Source organism: Cuculus canorus, chromosome 1 (assembly GCF_017976375.1).
Source record: "Cuculus canorus isolate bCucCan1 chromosome 1, bCucCan1.pri, whole genome shotgun sequence".
NCBI classification, from domain to species: Eukaryota; Metazoa; Chordata; class Aves; order Cuculiformes; family Cuculidae; genus Cuculus; species Cuculus canorus.
This window is the reverse complement of record NC_071401.1, coordinates 157,522,622-157,544,233: the sequence shown is the minus strand read 5'-3', so window position 1 is coordinate 157,544,233 and position 21,612 is coordinate 157,522,622. Positions and strand designations below refer to the sequence as shown.

Genomic DNA, 21,612 nt, shown 5'->3' with positions numbered 1-21,612 from the left:
TTGAAGTCTGATGGTTTACAAGGAGTAACTTTGAGGATCACAACTCCATAGACTGTCACAGACTGAGGTTCTGTGTGGCCACTAATCTCTGAAATACAATAGTTTAAAGATTTTCTAACAGCAACAGAATACTAGAAAAAAAAACCAAAAAACAATTTACCAACCAATCAACCAGCCAAATAAACCCCACAGCTCACTAATTAGAGAGTCTCATTATGGTAGTTGCTAATGTGGAGACAGGCCCATATTCTATAGGATACTGCAAGTAGAAGAAGAATTGCCCTCTCAACCTCTGGACTTAGTCAGGGAGGCAGGATCTGGGGCTTTTCATGATGTTTAATTTCAGTCCTTCTCTTTGACACTGGGATACTAAGCAACAAGTTGTCCCAGCATCCAGAGTGATACTCCTCAGGTTGAACGTGCAGGTGTGCTCCACATCCATGGGCAGGAGAAAGTCACTGGAAGTCACTGCTTAGGATGGAAAAGGGAGTTTTTAAAATGCAGCCTGGCTCAAAATGTTGAAAGAAGCATGAAAGAAAATAGCTGTGAAGTGGTGTGGGAACCTTGCTCCTCAATGGGAGACTGACACTGTCTGTAAGCTTCAGACAGTGGTTTCTACAATACTCCTAAGACTATGCACAGATTGACGATGTTAGAAGATGTTTCAATTAAAACCAGTACTAATTTTTACATTAGAAACTTTTATTTTTAAACAAAACTGTAATGCTGGGGGCAAAATTCTTCTCAGGGGAAAGGTGGAAACAGATTTCAAAGACAGGTGTTTAAGTATTTTTAGAAAAAAAAAAACCCTCTACTTATTTGTCATGAAATTACTCTTTTCTCCCCACTCCACCACTGAAAAGGAAATTAATCATTTCAGTTATTTTGAAAAAAACATGTTTTTTGCTGTGAAACTAGATTTCTCCTGTTTGTGTGCTCCCCCTTTCTTTTAATTTTTGGAGCTTTTTATGTCTAGTTTTGGAATGTTTAAATCTGTGTTTTTCCTAGGTTGAGTCAGCTTTTGAACTAGTTTTAGGGTTAATTTTGGGTAGTTGAGTGAGTTTGCTGCCAGAGCTAACACAGGTTCAGATATGTATATCAAGTTCCCTTAATGTCTGAAATATGTTCCGTTTATTTTTGTTTCTTAGTCTTTTGACTAGCTCCTGTGTTTAAAAAAACATGTCCCTTTCAAAAGCTTAGTGTCAGTATGCTAGTTTTCAGCACGATTTATTCCATGAGGTTGTTGACTTTAATTATATTGTGGATACTCAGGACACTCCTACTTAGTGGCTCAATTATACTTGCTTCTTGGATCAGTTTTTAGGTATTACTTAGGACTAAATGAAAAAGTAAAAATAAAGTCTTGTTTTCTCATGTGCTGTAGAACTAGTTGTTCCACAAAGCACTTGTTTACCATGTTGAGAAATTGCCTCCTAAGCCATAGACCATGTGGTGGTTGAATAACTAACGTCCTGAAACACAGGAACAAGCTTGGAAAGGATTGTCTGTCTAGCTACTTGATACTCTGGGCAACCTGAGTTTGGAAACTCTGCTCTGTTGCAGAACTGATATGGTTTATTCCCTTGCTGCAGTGCTCAGTGACTTTGTTGAAGCCTTCCTGGCAGGAGCTGGGGACTCAGTGAATGTGAATAATGGCCCTAAAGACAAAGAAGCTGGAAATGGGACGTCTTCTAACCATGGGAGTTGTGGGCTCTGCAACAGCCTCTGGAGGAGTACCGGAAACAAAACTTAATTGCTAGTCTGTTGTCCTGCTGGAAAAGCCTTGTGGACAATGTAGGGAAAGAGAGCCTTGGTAACTTCCACAGGCTATGGTGAATAGGTCTGTCATTTAGGGGGTGACTGCAAATCACCTCGCCTTGTTAGTCCTCATCTACACCACTTCCACAGGAGTTATTCTTCTATCAACATGGATGACCTGGGCCATACAGAGGACTCCTGCTGAGGTCTCACTGGTAACTTACCCAACATGACACTAACAGGTGCCCATCTCTACTGACACATTCCCAGTAGACATCTCACAACTAGTCTTCTGTGATCAACTTTATGATTGCTGGTTCATGGTTGTTTCTTTCATTTGCTGTTTACTTCCAGTTTATAAACTTCAAATTTACAGCAGTATTCTTACTGCTAACCCCAATGGAAGACCTTGCCTTTGTGCAATTGCATATTAGCCTCTTTCTGTTACTCCGGCTTTCAAGATCATCCTTTTCCTCCAATATGAGCTCTCAAGCCTCCTCTCCACCGACGTTGCTTTCTTGCTTTGTGTAATTAACAAACTTTCTCCACACTTATTCCCTTTTTAAGCTAGTTATTAATGGAAACATTGAGTAAAACTAGTCTCAAGAGATGGGATTCCATTTAAACAGGAGCCCCTCACTGTTCTTTGGGAACCAGGCAAAAGTAAATAGATCAAAACTGCATGAGTTAGCTGTAAGGTGACAAGGTAGTCTATAAAAGGGCACAAAATGCCACTTTTATCCCAATCACTTGACAGTTCTTTAAATCTATGGTTATGTCATTATTTCCATTTTGCAACCAAGGCTGTAAGACACAGAATCATAGAATGGTCTGGGTTGGAAGACACTTCCAAGGTCAGTCAGTCACATCCTCCCTGCCATGAGCAGGGACACCTTCGACTGAATCAGGTTGCTGAAAACCCCATCCAAACTGGCTTTGAAGACTTCCAGGGATGGTGCATCCACAACTTCTCTGGCAACCTGGTCCAGTGCCTCATCACCCTCATAGTAAGATTTTTTTCCCTTATATCTAAACTAAATTTATCTTCTTTCAGTTTAAAAGCATTACCCCCTGTCCTATCACTAAATTTCCTTGTAGAAAGTCCTTCTCCAAGTTTCTTGTCTTTCTTTAGGTACTGGAAGGCTGCTATGAGGTCTAGCCAAAGTTTTCTCTTCTTCAGGCTGAACAACCCAAATTCTCGCAGCCTTTATTCATAGGAGGGGTCTTCCTTCCCTCTGTTCATTTTTGTGGCCCTCCTTTGGACCCACCACAACAGATCCATACCTTTCCTGTGCTGAGGGTTCTAGAGCTGGATGCAGTGCTCCAGGTGGGTTGTCACCAGAGTGGAGTAGAGCGGCAGAATCCCGTCCCTTGAGCTGCTGGCTGGACTTCTTTTGATGCATCCCAGGATACAGTTGGTTTTCTGAGCTGTGAGTGCACATTGCTGACTCACATACAGCTTTCCATCCACCAGTACCTACAAGTCCTTCTCGGCAGGACTGCCTTCAATTCCTTCATCTCCCAACCCATATTGATACCAGGGACTGTCCCTACCCATGTGCAGGATCTTGCACTTGGCTTTCTTGAACTTTATGAAGTTTGCATAGACCCATGTCTCAAGCCTATCTCAAGTCCCTCTGGATGGCATCTCTTCCCTCCAGTGAGTCAACTGCACCACACAGCTTGGTGTCATCAGCAAACTTGCTGAGGATGCACTCAATCCCACTGTCCATTTCTTGTGACAGAGATTTAAAAAAACACTGGTCCCAATACCAACCCCTGAGGAGTTCCACTCATCACCAGTCTCCACTTGGACATCAAGCTGTTGACTGTAATTCTTTGAGTGCAACCATCCAGCCAATTCCCTATCTGCTGGGTGGTTCATTGGTCAAATCAATGTCTCTTGAATTTAGAGACAAGGATGTTGTGTGGAACAGTGTCAAATGCTTTGCACAAGCCCAGGTAGGGGAGGTCAGTTGTTCTTCCCTTTTCCACTAACTCTGTAGCCCCGTCGTGGGCAATCAAATTTGTAAGGCACAATTTGCCCTTTGTAAAGCCATGTTGGCTGTCACCAGTCATCTCTTTATTTTCGATGTGCCTTAGCATAGTTTCCAAGAGGATCTGCTCCATGACCTTGCTGGGTAAAGAGGTAAGATTGCCTGCCCTGTAGTTCCCCAGGTCTTCCCTTCTTCCCTTTTTAAATATGGGTGTTATATTTCCCCTTTTCCAGTCAGTAGGAACTTCATCAGACTGCCACAACTTCTCAAATATGATAGATAGAGGTTTAGCTACTTTATCCCCAATTCCATCAGTACCCATGGATGCATCTCTTCAGGTCCTATGGATTTATGCAACTTGAGGCTACTTAGATGGTCTCACACCTGATCTTCTCCTACAATGCGCAGTTCTTCGATCTTCCAGTCCCTTCCTTTGCCTTCTGTGCCTTGGGTATTGTGGCTAGAGCACATGCTGGTGAAGACCGAGGCAAAAAGTCATTAGGTACCTCAAACTTCTCCATAGCCCATGTGAAACAACAGCAGCAGATCATAGTCAGTGGACTGCATGAGGCTTGGTCATCTCTGATACAAGCCCCTGGTAAGCAGCACATCTCTCTAGAGAGTGAGTCAGGTTGGCAGATTGGTGCCTCCATACCCCTCAGAAAGAGATGCCTACTAGTGTCACCTGTCACCTTTTCTTAGTTGTGCTGGCTGTTATATAGGGAGCATATTGGGCTGCCTTACTCGGCTCTCCTGATGTGATGGGTCTCCTCTCTTCAGTCTGCAGAGTGGTGAAGCAGTTCTGCAAGGGCATCTCAGGCTTTGGAGGAAGCTTCTTCCTCCGACTGGTCTTTGCCATTATGAACTCCCATTCTTCTTCATTATTGTCCCTCAATTCTATGTGTGCCAGTGTGGGAGTTTTTGGCTGTTTGGCCAGGGGCTGTGTCCACTGCAAACTGTGCATGGAACCAGCTATCTAACTCCTTTTCAGCCTCCTTGATGGTACGCAGCCTTCTCACCACCTTCTGCAGCTCAGCTACCTGAAGCAGGAGGTCTTCCACCTGGGCATACCTTTTGCAGGCAGACCTGTCCCGTGCACCAGGAAAAATGTCTAGGCACTTCCCGCAGTCTGCACTGCAGGCTACTCCTTCAGCAGCTGCATCTGGCTGGAGACATTGGATGCTGCTGGGGTAGATGGTACAGACCTCTTAACTTTAACTCAGCCTTTGTTCTCAAATGAGTGCCTGTCATTCTACCTTGAGACTCAGATAGGGTGAGTGCTACTTATCTGCGCAGATGGTCACAGAAGGGTGCCCAGTTGCTGGTTCTGTGTACTTCAAGTCTCCCACTCAGCCAGTGGAATGCTGCTCCTTTGAAGAGGTGCCCTCACTGCATGCCCTTCTGTACAAACTGCGCACCACACCCTTGCTCATGTGCCATACGCTGTTTACCCATTCGGTCAGGCCCTGTTTGATCCTTTCCTGGACTAGACAAGCCACACTCACCAGCTATTTGGTTAGCAAATAGATGTGATAAGTTTTATTTCTTAACCTCCTGAGTCACTGATTCTGCAGCTGGTTACCCCCTCCATCTCATCTCTGCTGAGCTCAATCCCTCAGGCTGTGCTTACTCTTACTTAGGGAGTGGACCTGCCAGCAGCCGTGCTGAGCACGCACCAGGCATGGATCTCTGCTGAGCGAGGGAACACTGCTGTGGTTTGCTACTCACACAGGTTCAGCATCACAGTGTGCTGCATGTGTACCTCTGGCCTGGGCGTAGGTAGGGCCAGAAGCCCAATAACCCAGAGCAGCAAGCATGTGTCCTGCATCGTCTGACTGCATGTTGTCCACCACTGTTGTGGGCCTGGTGTGAACAGTGAGGGTGCATATCAGGGGCTTGGGTTTCTATAAACCAGCTCTTTGCCATGTAGAGTTTGTCACTTTTGGAGGTTTCAGAGCTGCCTCCAAAAGCAGACACCTTTGTTATGTGAGTTTTCAGTCTCACATTAGTCTGTCATTACATGGGGGATCAGGCAGTTGCAAAAGCAGCAAGAAAGGAGATAGGAAAAGGCTCCTGGCCTCCTTGCTCCCTGTGGAAAGACAAATTCCTCTGGCCAGCAATGCCACCCTAGTTGGAGCACAGCTGGGGAAGGAGGTGGATGGGGAAGAGGGCGGGGGGGGGGGAGTGGATGGAGGGGGGGGGGGTTGCTGCAAAGAGGGAGACTGGAGCTTGTTGTTAGAGTTCTACTCACTCACCGCTCCTGGGCACAGAAGGGCAGCCTGGATGTGACTGTGCCCTCACCAACCCCTGCTGTCTGCTCTGCTCTCTCGTTTCCCTCTTGGCTCAGTTCCTTGAGGTTGTTGGTTTCCCGGCTGTGGGCACAAGGTGTTTTTCACGAGGACAGGGGTAGCCTGGGCGTGGATCGAGAGTGGGAGACAGAAGAGGGGAGGAGTCACTGATCAATGCTAATAAATAAAAGGCCCCTCTGCTTCACTCCAAGATTCAGGACGCTGGGAGAGCTGCCCTCTCAGACAAGAGCTGCAGACTGGCGGGGAAGTGACTGCTTAGTGAGTGAGTATGTAGGGATCGCCTTGTTTTTCCTGGATGGCTGCTCATTATTAATGCTTTGCTGGTGCATCACAGCTGCAAAATATAAGGAGTGGTTGTTATGGCGTGTGTAACATGCTGATTTTCCTCTCCAGGAGGAGCCAGGCTATTTTTCCGATCTCCCCTTTATTTGAGGGACTGTGGAGATTTGCTTGGCGTTTGCAGGCAATTCATCTTAGCTCCTCTTTCTGTATTTCAAACCAGTGGATGCTGCTAGAAAGCAGAGGGATTTGGCTCACGGTGGTATGTTGCATCTGGGGCAGCCCACAGGCCCTAAGGAGGGGAGATGTTTGCTGGAGAAGTGTAGAGTGCGGAGGAGTAGAAAGGAGATGTACTTTTTCAAGGGAAAATGTTCTCCGAAGGAGATTTGTTGATATAGGGCTGTGTAGCTGGCATGTTCATTCATCCCTTGGAAAATGCATTGCCTCTGTGGTGAAAAATGAAACATTTGGGTTAAAGTGGTATTTGTGGCTCTTCTCCTGTGGTTGATGGCAGGAGCTGCTCCAGGAATTCTGGGATCAGAGCCCTTTGAAATGGGAGAAGAGTTTTCCAGGGAGCAAACTGTTCTGCCCTGGTGAAAATAGATAAATAAAGAGGGAAAGTGTGGAAAGTGTGTTGGAGTTTCCCACTGTGCAGCATCACCTTCATTCCAAAGCACTCCCAGCACCTTCCTTTCTGTGCCCCGCTGCTGGGTTCTCTCCTCCAGCCTCTCTCTCAAACCTCCTCTTCTTGGCAGCTCCTGTGAGATCCCGAAGTGTACAAGACATTCAGGAAACCTATAAAGTCCACATTCAACACTAACTCCAAAACCATGGACTCTAAGGAATGCAAACAATCCCAGAGCAGAGAATTCCCTTAAAGAGACTAAAGTAACAGAGCATGGAGGGACAGCAGAAGTCTTGGCTCTCCTGTGACCTTGAGTCTACTAGGCTTCTGGCTTTTGCCCAGCACAAGCTAGTTTTCTTCCTTATCTCAGGCTGAGCACTGAACAGACAGAACATTCTGGGTGTTGCTGTCATCTCTGTGCAAAAATCCAGCAGCAGGAATTCTTCTAGGCTGCTGCTTGTTACTCCTGGAGCAGTAAAGTAGGAGAGGGGAAGGGACAGTAGGGTTGGATTCCTCTGATGACTGGCAGACTGGGACTGAAGCGGGCACCAGCTGAAGAGAGGGGAGCCAAGTGGGGCAGAGTGTTTGAAGCCTCCTTCTCCATGTCTCTGTCAGCAAAGCTGACTGAATAGTCTGGGCTGAGTGTATCCAGACACAGGATGGCGAGGGCAAAGAGGGCAGATCAGAGGAAAAATTAGAAAGGCAAATATTTACATTTGGGAACAGCACACACCTCTCCCTCTGGGTCCCTGTCAGCCCCTGAAATTCCTTTTTGTGCAAGCCAGCTTTTCTGAGTATGGATTGCTACTGACATGCTTTCCTGTGAATTATGGCCCCCAGCCCTGAACTGGGAGAGGAAGGAGGCATGCCTTGTCCTTCTCAAAACCTGATTCAATCTGCTAATAGAGGATGTTCTGTAATCACTCCATAAAAAGTGTGAACCAGCCAACCATTGCCTTCCCTAGGCTCTTTCTTGGGCCCCCTCTGGTTCTGTTTTCATAACAAACATTCCTCTGCTAATTTTGCAGGCGGCTCAGGATCTCCAGCTGCCCTCAGTGGGAAGAAAGTGAGACAGAGCAAGAGAGACTGAGAGATTCCTCCCAGTGCTGGCACAATGCGTGCTTTCATCATCCTTGCACTCCTGGCTGTTTTGGTGATGGTTGCTACTTGCTATGGTAAGTGACCTTTTTTTACCAAGTACAGTGGTAATTCCAAACCTGTTCAGACCTTTTTAAATTTTATTTTGTGTCTTCGTTCCCCTTAACTAGCTCTCTTGCATGCTTTTCTGCCCTTGTATGAGACCATCCTACCCCTGCACCAGAGCTGTCGTCTTCAGTCACTATGATTCATGATCCAGCATGCTTCAGCCTGTTCTAGCTCACCTTACAGATGCTCATCTTTCTGCCCCTCTGTTTTCTGGTCTACAATAAGAGTTCTTATTCTTAATTCTTCCTTGTTAATGGGAAGATTTCCCTTTCTCCTGTTCTAATATTGTCCCCCTTTTCCTGTCAGGCACACAGTTCCATACTGATGCAGGAGTCAAGCACATGTCACTGTGATAATCCATTCTCTAAGCATACATGCAGGCTTTGAAGTTAAGCAGGTATCATATCCACTGTAGTGTTAGGAATGTGAAGATGAGGAATTGTGCTTGAGAATCTCACAGTGGAAGACCAAGCACAAGCCTTGAAGTCTTATCTATGACACCAGGTTGCTCCATTCTACCACCCTAATTTCCTCCTATAAATGCTGGGTCATACCACTGATCCCTTTCTCTTCCTTTTAAACAGATGCCATAAAACCTGGATTCTCTGATTTCTTATGTGCATGTTCTATTCATCTATGGTGTGTCAAGAACTGCGAATCCCATCAACAGTGTCTTACCATGTGTTTTACTCTTTCTTTCCTCAGAGTCCCATGAAAGCATGGAATCCCATGAGTATCTCAGTAAGAGACTGCTTTACTATTTTCTTGAATTTGAAGTATGCTACAGACATCTCCAAGACCATTTACTTGTACTTTACTCTCAAGATTAAATAGGCAGAACCACTCCACTGAGGGAAATTGAATTTACTGGATGATGGAGTTGCAGTATGAATAGGAAGAGTTAAAAAAAGACTTCACGTGTTTGAGCATAAGTGCATACCAATTTGCTTTGTAAAGAATATAATAGGAATTGGAGAACAAAGAGTAATGAACTTAGATCTCTGCTGCATCCACCTAAAACAGATTAAGTGATGCTAGAAAAGGACACTGCTCAAAAAGCTCTGTGATGAGCATGGAAAGAGGTACTGCAGAAGACAATGACATGATTTGTACTTCCCCAAAGGGAATGAGAGCCTTACTCTTGGCACTTTGGAAGAAGCAGGTGGGGTGTGTGGGGAGGAGGGACCCTTGGTCTGGAATTGAGAGTTAAAGGCAAGGGAGGAGTCTGACAGAGTGGAGAGTCTCAGTATGGAACAAGCAATAACCTGCAGAGGTTAGAGAATAGTTGATTTGAAACTAAAAAGAAATTAGACCACCTGGGAAAAGGTCTTCACAAAAAAGCTGGCTAGAAGCACAAAAACTACATGTGGTTGCCAATCCCAAAGACATCCACAGATTCTTGGATCCTGTAATAGGTCTGTGATGCTTCTCAAAAAGGACAGAAGGGGTCTTCAGGCACCTCAGTCCAAAACTGCTGCACAGACTGCTCAGTGACTGCCTAACCTTGGAGGCAGATGGACTTGCTCAAGCTGTTCTTTGTTTTACCTATCATTTCATGATCCTACTAATTCTACCCAGTGTGCCCAGACTTCCCATGGTCTGGGCAGCTTGGAACATACCCTCATTCAATCAGAGGGGCTGTGACAGCAAAATCGCAGAGGCTTTATCATGGATGGCTTGAGTAACAACAGAAATAGAGCAGCAGATGCACTTCTGTACTGACTGTGCAAGCCAGAGAGGTGACATCAGGGTGCATTAAGAGGTCTTGGGTTTCACTGTGCCCGAGAGGTTGAGCAAGGAGTCTGTCATAAATATGAAAGCTAGCTTTTGTTGAAATCTGGCCTTGAAAACGTGTTTATCGACTCTGAATAATCCCTTCCCTTCTCAGATCCCTTCCTCAACAGGCGAAGGGCCAATGACTTCATACAAGCTGAAAGGAGACTAGAAGCCATCTCTCAAGAGAGGTATGTTATGGCCTCAGGACACTGAGGATGGGAGTAGGGAGAAGTGTCGCCTTGGCAGACACAGGATGGTATCAGCGAAGGAAACCATGGTGACTTCTGAGAAGCCTTAGTCCCTCTCTCAGTATGAGTTGCCTGCGAAGTCCCCAACCCTTGGAGATGCCAGAATTCAGAGAGCAAGTCCTTATGTTGGAGGATATGTTGTGATGGGAGAGCTCTCCTTAATTTGCCTGAAGGAAAGACTAACAGGAGAGGGAATCGGTGTGGGATGGCCAGAAAGGAAGCTTGGTTTGAGACCTTGTTCTACTCCTCAGCTCTCGGGCAGAATTTGCCTGATCTTTTCTAAATCACAGGGCCACCTTGGACCTCCTTGTCTTATCTATAAAAAGCAGATTTAGGCAGTTTCATGCCTCATGCAGGGCTTGTGAAAATAAAGGCTGAAACACAAGAATAATCTCCTAGTAAGGTGTCAAGGCAAAGGCTCTCTGCAATACCAAGTGGCCCCTTTTGCAGGTCTTTGTTCCATGCATGGATTTGGGGCAGAGCAGAAGAGGTGGAGGCAGCAGTCGGCGAAGGGGGGGGGGGGTGTGTGTGTGTGTGATGTGGATGGGGGATTTTTCCTCAGGCTATGTAAGGAGCCATCACTCTCTCACTACCTTACTTAGCCCTGAAATAAAAGGTTATGTAGAAAGACAAAATGCTTCTGTTCTAGTCATGCAACTCCTATGGGTGCAGTGAACACAGAAGCTGCCATGCTAACATCTTGGTGCCTACATGTTGGAATCTGGTGATGCACCATTAATCCTGGTGGGGTATTGTAGGGCAGTAAAGGACTTAAAAAGATATCGAAGATGGTAGTGCTTACCACTCATCTCTCTTACTTTTGCAGGATCAGGGAGCGTAATAAGGCACCCCAGGAACGTCAGAGGGAGATGTGCGAGAACTACTACCCCTGTGAAGCATATGCTTTTCGCCATGGCTATGCTGCTGCTTACAGGCACTATTTTGGGAAGAGGAGGACTAAGTAAAGGATGACCTTTCCCCACCCTGGGGCCTGGAGCCCAGGGTATCCTCCCCAAAAATGCAATGGCTCTGAAACATACTCAGTTGCTTGTGTCCCTGTATGTTATCCTGCCTGCTGCTTCTCTTCCATGTAGCCATGGATTCCTACACAGTGTTAATTAATGCTGAGCTGATGTAGCAGAGATCTGAGAGAGTTCAGGATGTGGGTGTTTCTACACAATAAACTGCTGGTTTGGTACTATCTTCACATGAGTCACAGTATTTTTTTGGGGGGGGGCGGTGTGAAATTTTCCATGGAAAAGCTGAGTTTGTTTATCAGAATATGGTGCAGATTGTGGGGAAAAAAACACTACCTAGCAATCGTATGAGTTTGAAAGGATCTACAATGCTTTTGCTCAAGGTTCTACAAGTGATTTATTTTAGATGTCACTAACAAACTTCAATTCTCACTCTTCAGACACCTTAAAATGGAGTGATGTTCAGAAAGCAGGGTGAGATGCACTTTTTCAAAATTAGATCTAGAACATAATTGTTCAGCTGGAGAAACAAATTTCAGAAGGCACCTGCTTTATCTTAGAAACAAAGCAAGGGAAAGAGTGACAGAAAAAGGGTGTAAATTTCATCTTGTTTATCTGTCTGCCCTCAGGTCCTGATATGTGATCAAGATTTTACTCATACTTCCATTTGGAATACCTTTTCATGTCCTTAGTTCCACTTGGTAAGGGTAGTCTGGTAGTGCTAGAAAGCTGCAGAAACCATAGATGAAGAGGGGTTCCAGGTGGTAAGCAGTAATAATAAAGAAACCTATGCTTTGTAGTTAAGCCCAACTTTGTTCACCTAGCACAATTTTATTTTACTGTTCATAAGGTCATTTAAAAGCAAAATGTGGCCTGACCCTGTGCACAGTTTGCTGAGCTTCTCCTGGCCTGCTGAAAAGTGAGTGTGACCACTGTTGGATTGTCACCAGCACAATTCAATACTGCTCCAGGCTGGTTAGCAGCCACAGCAGCTTGGAGACCCCTTGGTGTGGTGTGTGTAGGAGACATAACATCTTCTATGTCGGCTCAGCACAGCTGGTTTCAATATTCACACCTCCGGGCTTCTAAAGGCACCTGTAAATGGAAAGATTCATGGCACACTATCAAAGGCTATGAGGTGAAATATCAAATTGTTGACTGTTCTGTGAAATTAAATCTAGAGCCAAACATATCTGCCACATTAAAAACATGCATCTTCTCGTCAAATATACTTGAAGGCTTTGCCAGCTTTGAAGGTGAACTTCTGGAAAGAAATATGATTGATTTATTGAAAACAGTTATGACAGTAAACTCCATTCTGACAGCTACTAAAATTTTGTCCAAAGGAAAAAAAAATCAAAGGTAAACGAGTTTAAGGAGAAAAAAAAAAAAAGCCATAAGGATTAGGTATATTTGCACCCACACTTGTTCCCAAGTAGGTGAATCTTGTGATCACAAACCAGGGCAAAACTTCCACACCCTGAAGTCAACAAGTCTGCAGTGTTTGTGTTTGATGACACTGTGACACTACCAAAATGGAAGGCACAGGTCTAGTGCTGTCTGAATCTGTATCTAGAAATATCTGGTGATTCCAGCCTCTGGTTTACCAGTATAAATAGTGAATAATACCAGAGATTTCTGTGGGCTTTCATTAGTGTAAGCAATAACCAAATGTGTTTAAGAGACTACTTGCTGGTTAGAAAACTTTGGAAAAGTTGGGGAAGAGAAGTAAAGCTGTTTGGATTACTAGAATTGTGTGTATATATATTTTTTCAAGGTTTCTAATGGAAGCATAACTTTCCTTGAATACCTATTAATTTTAGAGATGTATTTATTTTTAAACTGTTGTTTTTTAAGATACTTTTGCTCTAAATTATTGATATATATCTGCAGTCTTTCCTGGACTGTAGAAGAGTTAAACACTTAAAAAAAAAAAAAATCGCCAAATTTCTTTAAGCTAAATGTGTTTCTAGGGATTGGCACAATCACTAATAGCTCTGACTACCCTTGGAGGTCTTTTAGTCTTTAATTCTGTAACCTTTGGATGTCATCCCCACATGTGAGGATGAAGAGGAGGCTGGATGTGAGATGAAGAAAAATGTGACCTGTGTGCTGTATTTGGGACATGGCTTTGGGAACTTGGCTGGTGGGCTTGGGGAGTATGGGGTCATTGGCAGATAGGCTGTGGAAGAGCCAATGCAAGGTTCTTAACATACAAAGCAACCACAGCCACTCAAGTCCTGAAGTATAAATGCTTTTGAAGTTTCAAGGTTGCTTTGAATTTTTAGACAGGAGAAGCCAAATTAATAGCCTCCATACTGGGAAGATTTCCAGGAAGAAAAAAGAAAGACCCTTCCCAGAACTAACTACCAAAGATCCCAACAGTATAAAAATCTCAATTCTCTGAAGTAGTTTGATGGAACTATCTGAAGCTAAAATCTACTGTGTGATTGCCCTATGCAAACTTTTTTATGGCTTTCTTTACCTTCAGAGGAATGCGTCATCATGAAGTGGGAAAGAAGGGTCACTGTTGAGTTCAGTCTCCTTTGATTTTCCACATGAGTGAGGTCCATGAAATGAAACATGCTGCTCACTTCAGGATGTGCTGGTTTCTCCTCTGGCTTTCTGGCAAGAGGCTTTATGACTTTCATGTATATAAATAAAGCTGATTTTTAATCCAGTTGGTTTTCTTCAACAGTCTGATTCAAAACCTCAGAAAAAAAAATCTGGAAATGCTACGAGTCCTGAGATAATTGTTAAAATGACTGCCAGGACCCGATACCTCCTGGCACAAAGGACTGACTTTGTTTTGGAGCTCAGACACAGGAACACAAGCCAGAGCATCGATCTCTCCAGGCAATCACAGGATATAAAGTTCTGCCCAAAAGCAAGCTCTGGAGAACTTCAGTAACCTCCAGGAAAGCTCTGAGTTTAGCAAGACTAGTGCAGCCAAAGACGATATGAGGAGTCTGCTGGCAGCTCTGATTGTGACTCTGGCCCTGGCAGCGCTCTGCTATTGTGAGAAAGGTAAGAGGACATCTTCCTGGGAAGGCTCCTGGGAGGGCTGTTCAACCCTTCAGCTTGCTGCCAGCCTTTCATCAGTCTGGAAGAGAAGTACAAGTACAACTTGGGGGGAAGGGGGTGCACCACTCGACATTGCATAATTTCAGATCATTGTTCGAGAGACAGAGTTGTGGAACAGAGAGAGCTTGGGAATAGAGCGCTTCATCTCCTCCTGCGCACTTTCTTCCACTGATCAGCTCCCCCCATCAGCTTTCCCCTCTCCCTCTCCAGAATGGCAGCATTGAATTGAAGCAGGGAATTTGAACAATTTAATACATCTAGGCATTAAACGAGTTTAGCATTTTGGTGAATTGGCAAATGTACGCTGGATGCTGACTTTTGAGTAAGAGGGTTGAGTTGCAGGCAGGTTTGTGTCAACCACAGGGAGATGGATTTTTTGCCTACCAGCCCTGGAGTTCTGTAGGATCACAGAGATGGGCACAACTTCAAGGTTTATCTGCAGTGAAATGTGGGTTGCAAAGAACTTCTGGAGGGGAAAAAAGCCTGCTATTGGTCTTTAAAATAAGGGAGTCATCCCATTGAAATAAGAGAATGTCACATTTGAAGGTGATTTTATTGATGGTGTTTTCATGATGAGACAGTAATGTAGGGGCAGCTCTGTAGTTGATGAAGAGAGAGGAAAGTGGGGAAGAACAGAAAAAAAAAGGGTTTTCCCTTTACAGCTGGAAAAGAAAAGCTGAATAGAAGAGATCTGTCTTCTTCTGTATTATTTCATTCAGAGTTAAATTTTCTTCAGTTCTTGGCATCACATAATAGCATGATTCAACACTGGCAAATGTATTTTGTTTGATTAATATTTTCCTTCTATCAGTCTCTTTCTCACTTTTTCACTCAAATATTTATCTTCTTTTGTTTAGTCATTGTTATGTTCCAGAACGCTTAATGGCCTTGAAGTAACTTTTAACTTTACTTTTTTTTAATTCTAAGGAATGTATACATTGCTAAAATATACAGCTATTCACAATCCTTTTCACACAAAGTTTTTGTTTAAGCACAGTTGATATTTTTTTAGTGTCCAGAGTCCTTTTCTGCCCACAAATACACTTATGCCAAATACCTGAGTGGAACTGATGCTGTTGAAATAAAGTATATTGAAATAGTGGAAGAAAAAAAATTGTGAAATAGGGCAGTGTGGGAGAGCCAATGTTAGAATACCCTCCATTTCTTTTAGAAGATGCTTTCTTTGGGTGTTTGTAGGGAGCATTAAGGATTAAGAATGGGACTGAAGACAAAAATACAGTGTGTAAATTCCTGTTGGGATAGCTGGTAAGCCAGATACTTCAACTGAGCCAGAAAGCTGTGAGTATACAGCTGTTCCTATTTCTTAGTCCTATTATTTCTCTTCCATATCAATGGCTTGTGATTTCTCTCTAGAGTTAAGGAAATCTTTCTTTTCAAAGATAGAGAGGATACTTGGCTATCTGTGGTTCTGTCCAAATTTAAGGTTTTGCTCAAATGGTCCCCTCGCTCTAGCTGTCCCTGCTCTTAGCAAGAGTAGGGAGGGACAAGGAGGAAGGTTTTCCTCCAGCTTCCACAGTGATTGTATGTTTATTGCGTCATTTAATCTGGCTCAGAGGAAGTTGAAGTTAAGCAAATCCAAACATAATGGGTGAATTTTGCTGTGATGGACAAGTCTATGTCAAAATAATGGGTGTTAATAAAAACATTTGTGGAGGAACAGATCTTCTGGAAAAAAAAATGGAGGGAGCTGAACTCAGACAGTAGGCAGAGGGATTCAGTTACAGAATGGAGCAGAGGAGGAGGACTCACAAGCAAATTCCTTTCTATCTGTCTGTCTTCCAGATCCCAAAGAACCTTCAGGATCTCCAAGTGCTGACAGTGAGTATATTATTTTGACCAACATTCAGCGCCATTCTCCTGCATCTGCCATCCTTGTTCCCTCTGATAGGTTTAAGGGATGAACAAGAACCATGCTGAGTCCTTCTAGCAGTTCCCCTTTTGGTCCCTCAGTGGATCAGTCCCTGAGGTGCAGAAGCACCTGCAGCAGAGGGGCTGCTCATAGGGGCAGGAGACATGAGGGAGGGCAGCCTCCCTGCAGCAAGCAGCCTAGGATTGGTCTGCATGTGCTAGTGCCATAACCTGCATCTCCACAACTCTTGAGCAGCCCCTGGGCAAGACATGAGTCCTACTAGTTGTTGGCAGTGGGATGCATCTCCCCTCTGTGAAAAAGGTTGGTGCGGGTGGAACAACATGGTTAACTCCTGGATTCTCTGAGCTGGCCTTAGGGACCTATCCAAAGTAACTGCTGTATCCCCAGGCTGTTGAGAGTGGAATCCACCCAAGGGCTTCCAGGCACTGGTCCTTTGGATTCACTGAGCAGCCAGTCTCATATTGAGGATCACATAGCAGAAATGTTCAGTGCCACATGGCAAAAGGCTATGACATCCCTGCCAAATCCAACAAGCTAGAGAGCCTGAAACCAAGCATCTGCCTTAGCTGCTACTGAGAGCTGCAGTACCTCCTCTGTCAGGTCACCTGAAACATGGGAATTCGCATATCCTGGGATGTCCACAGCTTTTGCTGCAAGCTGATTCTGGCAGAAATCTGTATGGAAAGTGCTCCTTGTTCTTCCTTGCTTCTCCTTTTTCATACTTTAAAGGAAAACATTGCTGCTGGGGAGCACGAAAACTAGTATTTCTCCAGTGAGTCAATGCAAACACAGATTGGGAAATAGGAAAAAAAAAAAAAGCAAAAAGTGTTCAGAGAAAGGTGGTGATTCCTTGCAGATCATTAATTGACATTTTCTGTGTAGCTGGTATTTGATCCAGACTGAAGCCCATCGTGCCTGAGATGGGGCAACTGCCAAACTGAAACATGATCAAACTCCCCATGATGATGAAGGAAGGGCACAAATCCCACTGTTTCCCTACAGGCAGAGATCTTAGAAACTGTTTTCCTCTAGGGACAGTGACAATTTGCCAGTTTCTCTGCAGAAACATGTACTGGTGTGCAGTTGCCTGTGCTGCTGGTGTGCTAGCGTCCTGCTGCTCCAGGTCCATCTGTGCGCTCCTGTGCGCAGCTCTGCTGCTCCAGGTCCATCTCATGGAGGGAGGCTGGGCTGTGATGTGCTGAGCCCCAGCTGGGAGTGGAGTGCGAAGTGGCTCTACCTGCTCTTTGCCCAGTGCTCCACAGCACTCTGGTGTTTGCATGACCACAGATTCAAGGGACCAAATGAGCAACTGCAGTGTGTTAGTAGAGACTAGGGACTAACGCTGTCAAGGTAGAAAGACCTCTCATGTTCCCAGAGAGGAAATGTTCTTCTCATGTTCCATGTCCTGAACACCAGTTCTTTTCACTTCCTGGATGTATTTTCCCCTGGATGATGTTTATTGATCACCTCTGATGGAACTCTGCATGTGAACATTGGTATTTCCCTGTGCTGTCTGTTGCTTATGGCACATTAGATACATTTTCAAGGCCTGGTGGTTGGTACCCCACATCACTCTCAGTCTGAGTCAAAATATAGAAAGGAAGCTATAGCTGAAGTTAAGTGGGCTAGGGAAAAAGAGTGCCATTCCCTTAATTTTATCCTTATTTGTGTTTTATTCTGTCATGACTTTGCCTTATGCACATTTGCTGTGGAGTCAGATCTAGCTGTGTGATAAGGGAACTGAGTTTGTGTCAGAAGAATCTCTTGCTCCATGTAGCTGTGCAGACGGGAGTGAGAAAGGAGCCCAGCTGTTGGGCTTTGAGTAGACAGCAGTGTGCAGAGAGATGAATGGGCAATTAGGACGGTTTGCAGCAGTCATCTGCTTGTGAAGAGAGCAGGTGGTCCATTTTCAGAGGTTAGACTGGTCTCTTTTTTTTAAAGACCATGGCCCTGTACCTCTAACCTCGTGTGTTCTCTCTTGGTAGGCATCAAGATTAAAAAGGAAGTTGCCAATGCCTTTGTGAAGAGGCAGAAGAGATACACCCCGTATGAACGGTAACAGCTCACAAGTTAGGCTGAGAGCTGCACTCTGGACCTGTTCTGACGAGTGGGTGGGAAGGCAAGAGGACATAACAGAGCATTAATTCGTTGTACATCTATTTTATTACCTTCATATGTTGAAGCAAAAAGGCAATAGGAGATACTTAGATAAATGGTTCTTTTTTCATAAATATCCATTTGAGGGCTCATAGCTGCACTCTGATATTTCTCCTAGGTGGGATGATGGTCACAGCTGTCTGAGCTCATGGAGATAGCAGGATACAAGTTAGAAGCTGCTTTAACCTGCAAGGTCATCAAAGCCTGTTTCCAGGATAGTGAACATCACAGATCCTTGTTTGTTGCCTCTGGCTCCCTACAAAGGAAGCACAGCTCCATTGTGGAATGAGGCTAGAATAGAATAACTGTTCTTTCTGAAGCTGTAGATTTTTACATGTATTTTTGTAGAAATACTAGGCACAAAGATTTGGAGAAATCCTAGATGTAAACATTCGGAACAATTTGAGGTCATGCAAGAATTTTCTTCACAAATTTCCTGGAAGAGGTTGCTAAGCCCCTGTTTCATTTAGGCCTGTGCAAAAAGAATTTGTGTTAAAACCATCTTCGGAGTGGAAGTACAATGTTGTTTTTAGATAATAGAAGACTGAGGGGCCTCATCTGTAGAGGAGAGAATCAGAGTATTATAGCAGAGGAACTGGCTGGTGTTGAAACGTGCTGTGACTGAAAACAAGATGAAAATCAGTAGCAGCAACTATATTGTTTGCTATAAGCATTAATAAAGAAGGACTGAGGTAGTCAGTCATCATGGCATATTATTTGATCATGAGGTAAAGGTAGTCTGGAAATACAAATGGAACAAGTGGAATTCAAGCCTATCACAGGGTATTTTCAATACAGAAACAAAATAATGATACATGAGATACTGGGGGGACTCCTATAAGGGTGTGTACCATCTTCAGGAAATATTAATCAAACCTAGAAGAGGAGTAGAGGAGAACATCCAGAGTCTATAGCTGACACTGAAAGATTTGGGCTTGCTTAGCCTGGAAAAACAAAAGCTGAGCAGAGATAGTATTGCTGCCAACAACAGAAGTAAGGATGTTAAGAAGAAACTGCTTAAGCTAAAGCAAGACAGTAGCTAGCAGGAAAGGTAGCAGAAACCGGATGCAAATAAAGGTAAGCAGAAAACAAAAAAATAAATATGTAATCAAATAAATGCACAATGAAATAAAAAACAACAAAATCCTGAGTAGCCAGGAAATAGAGTTGGGGACAAAAACACCCTAACTGCTTCCGTGGTCTCCTTTGCTGATAAAACTTAAAAAGCATTTGCTTTAAGTTGGGTTCAATTCCAGTTTTTGTCAGCATTAATCAAGTAGTACATGCCCCTGTCAGTAGAGGTCTAACTCACCATGAGACTTCCCCTGTTGGGTCATCTTTGGGAATCACTTTTCTCATGTCAGTGTCCAGGGTGTGAAACCTCTCCAACTGCATCAATTGAATCTGCAGAACGATATCTCTCTCTTTGTCTACTCCAGGTATTATGAGTATTACAAAAGCCCAATGGAGCAGATGCATGAGCGTTGTGAAAACTATCCCCCCTGTGACTATCTCTCTGACCAAATAGGATTTTCCATGGCCTACAACTATTACTTCGGGAGATACTAAGGATGGAATGGTCACTTCAATAATTTTGCTTGGGGCCACCTTGCCAGCTAGAAGAAGGCAATAATTATCCGACTTGTTGAGCTTCCATTAACTTTCTTCCTTTCATCAAAAATGCTTCTCTTTAGATATCCTTCGTGGTACTTTGAGTTTCACCAAAAAAGACAGAGAAGACTCTCTTAAATCCTCTTATGTGAATTCCCTTGATGCAGTAGGTGTAAAAACCCTCTAATTCCTCTAAAGGAAATCAATGTATGCCTTAGAAACATAACAAGACCTTTTGTCCTTCTCTACAAAATGCATGAGGATTATAAGACAATGTCATAAAATATGTAAATGTGAAGGATCTGATCCTGGGATACTCACTGGGAAGAAGGTGGAACAGCTGCCTCCTTGTACAATGACCAGGAAATTACAGTATTTTCAGGTGGAATAATCACTGTAAATACATGCCAATGTAGGATCATTTTGTAAGGACAGAAGTGTGGAAATACTACAACTTAGCCAGAAATCCAGTTCTGGTACGCTCTTCTGATTATTCTGTCACAAGATTTGCCTGTATGTGGATAAATCCCCAAAGGTGTGTTAGATGTGTCCTTCCATTTGTATAGTTCATTCAGGACTGTCTGTAAAAAGTAACTTGGAAATCTCTTGTTGTTTTTGTTACAATTGGTTTCTGGTGAAACTGAATATATCCAAGCAGAACAAAATAATAAAAAAAACCTGTTGCTCTCTGATGCTTTAGCATTTATGCTTGAATTAGAAATGTTTAAACAGATCCAAAAAAAGCAAACAGAAAAAAAGCAATAAACTTTATTAAATAAGCAAAAAGAAAATTTGTTCAAAGATAGACTGAAGCTGGGTCAGCATTTGTTTTATCCAAGGCAGCTTGGATCTCTGATATATAATAATACATGTGTGTATTTGTATGCATGTCCTCTCTTCTGCACTGTTTTATTCTGTCCCTCTGTATGAATATTCTACCTTAGCAGCTTTCTGTACAGCCTCCCTTGATGTGCTCTGTCAGCTTTCCTTCCCTGAGAGGTAGATACATGATCGATCTCCAAGGTCAGGGACTGCTGAGCCTCAGAAAACCAAGAAAGACTGAATCTCTCTGTCTGTAAGCTGGTGCAACCACCCACAGCTGCTGATCACAATAAATACTGCTCATGTAGATCAGGTTGGTGTGCTGCTTCTCTCTGATCCTCCGTACAACCTTTATCTGCAGTTAAAGAGAAGCCTGAAAGGTTAAGCCTGCTGCTATGAACCCTGAGGAGCAGGATCCAGATGCACGAAGATTCTTTCTCCCCTCTTTTGCCTCACTGTGAACCAGAAGTGACTACACTGAAATTCAGGTCATGATCCCAGTACATTGTGACAGTGAAGGCGGGGAGAGCCAGGCTTTTCTTGATTGATCATCTACCAAGTTCAGCATTTCTCTGAAAAATCTTGCCCTGAAGTAAGGACATGGTATGAGTCCACAGAGGTGGCTGCCAGGGTGACTACCTCTTGTTTGGCAAGCTGCTATGACTTGCACTGACTACACTCACCTTGGCCAAGGAGAAAAACAGTTAGTTAGTACCTTTGCTTCTCTTGGTCAAATGTCTGGGACTGGTTCCCCTGTTGGCATAAGCCAATGAAGCTGCACTGCTCACAGCAAAACTCTCCTCAGAACACCATCTAGTAAAAACAAACAAAATGCTTATTGAAAGCAGTGAAAGTTTTGCTGGGAAAAATAT

General features: G+C 43.9%; 2 protein-coding genes across 3 annotated transcripts; both read left to right on the top strand.

The window, feature by feature from the left end:
- The first annotated feature begins 6,167 nt into the window (after positions 1–6,167).
- Positions 6,168–11,401, top strand: MGP (matrix Gla protein). 2 transcript variants are annotated; one of them, XM_054056482.1, is made up of 5 exons: positions 6,168–6,326; positions 7,997–8,143; positions 8,880–8,915; positions 10,063–10,138; positions 11,025–11,401. In XM_054056482.1, exons 2-5 carry the CDS (start codon positions 8,083–8,085, stop codon positions 11,161–11,163), a joined length of 312 nt encoding a protein of 103 aa, XP_053912457.1. In that variant the 5' UTR covers positions 6,168–6,326; positions 7,997–8,082; the 3' UTR covers positions 11,164–11,401. The 2 variants fall into 2 exon arrangements, with proteins under 2 accessions (XP_053912457.1, XP_009569845.1); XM_009571550.2 differs by having other exon boundaries at positions 6,223–6,322.
- Positions 11,402–14,027: 2,626 nt separating this feature from the next.
- LOC104068646 (osteocalcin) lies at positions 14,028–21,426 on the top strand. The gene is made up of 4 exons (XM_009571549.2): positions 14,028–14,202; positions 16,063–16,098; positions 18,136–18,205; positions 19,747–21,426. The coding sequence occupies exons 1-4, from the start codon at positions 14,136–14,138 to the stop codon at positions 19,874–19,876; spliced, it is 303 nt and encodes a 100-aa protein (XP_009569844.2). The 5' UTR covers positions 14,028–14,135; the 3' UTR covers positions 19,877–21,426.
- Positions 21,427–21,612: the final 186 nt, after the last annotated feature.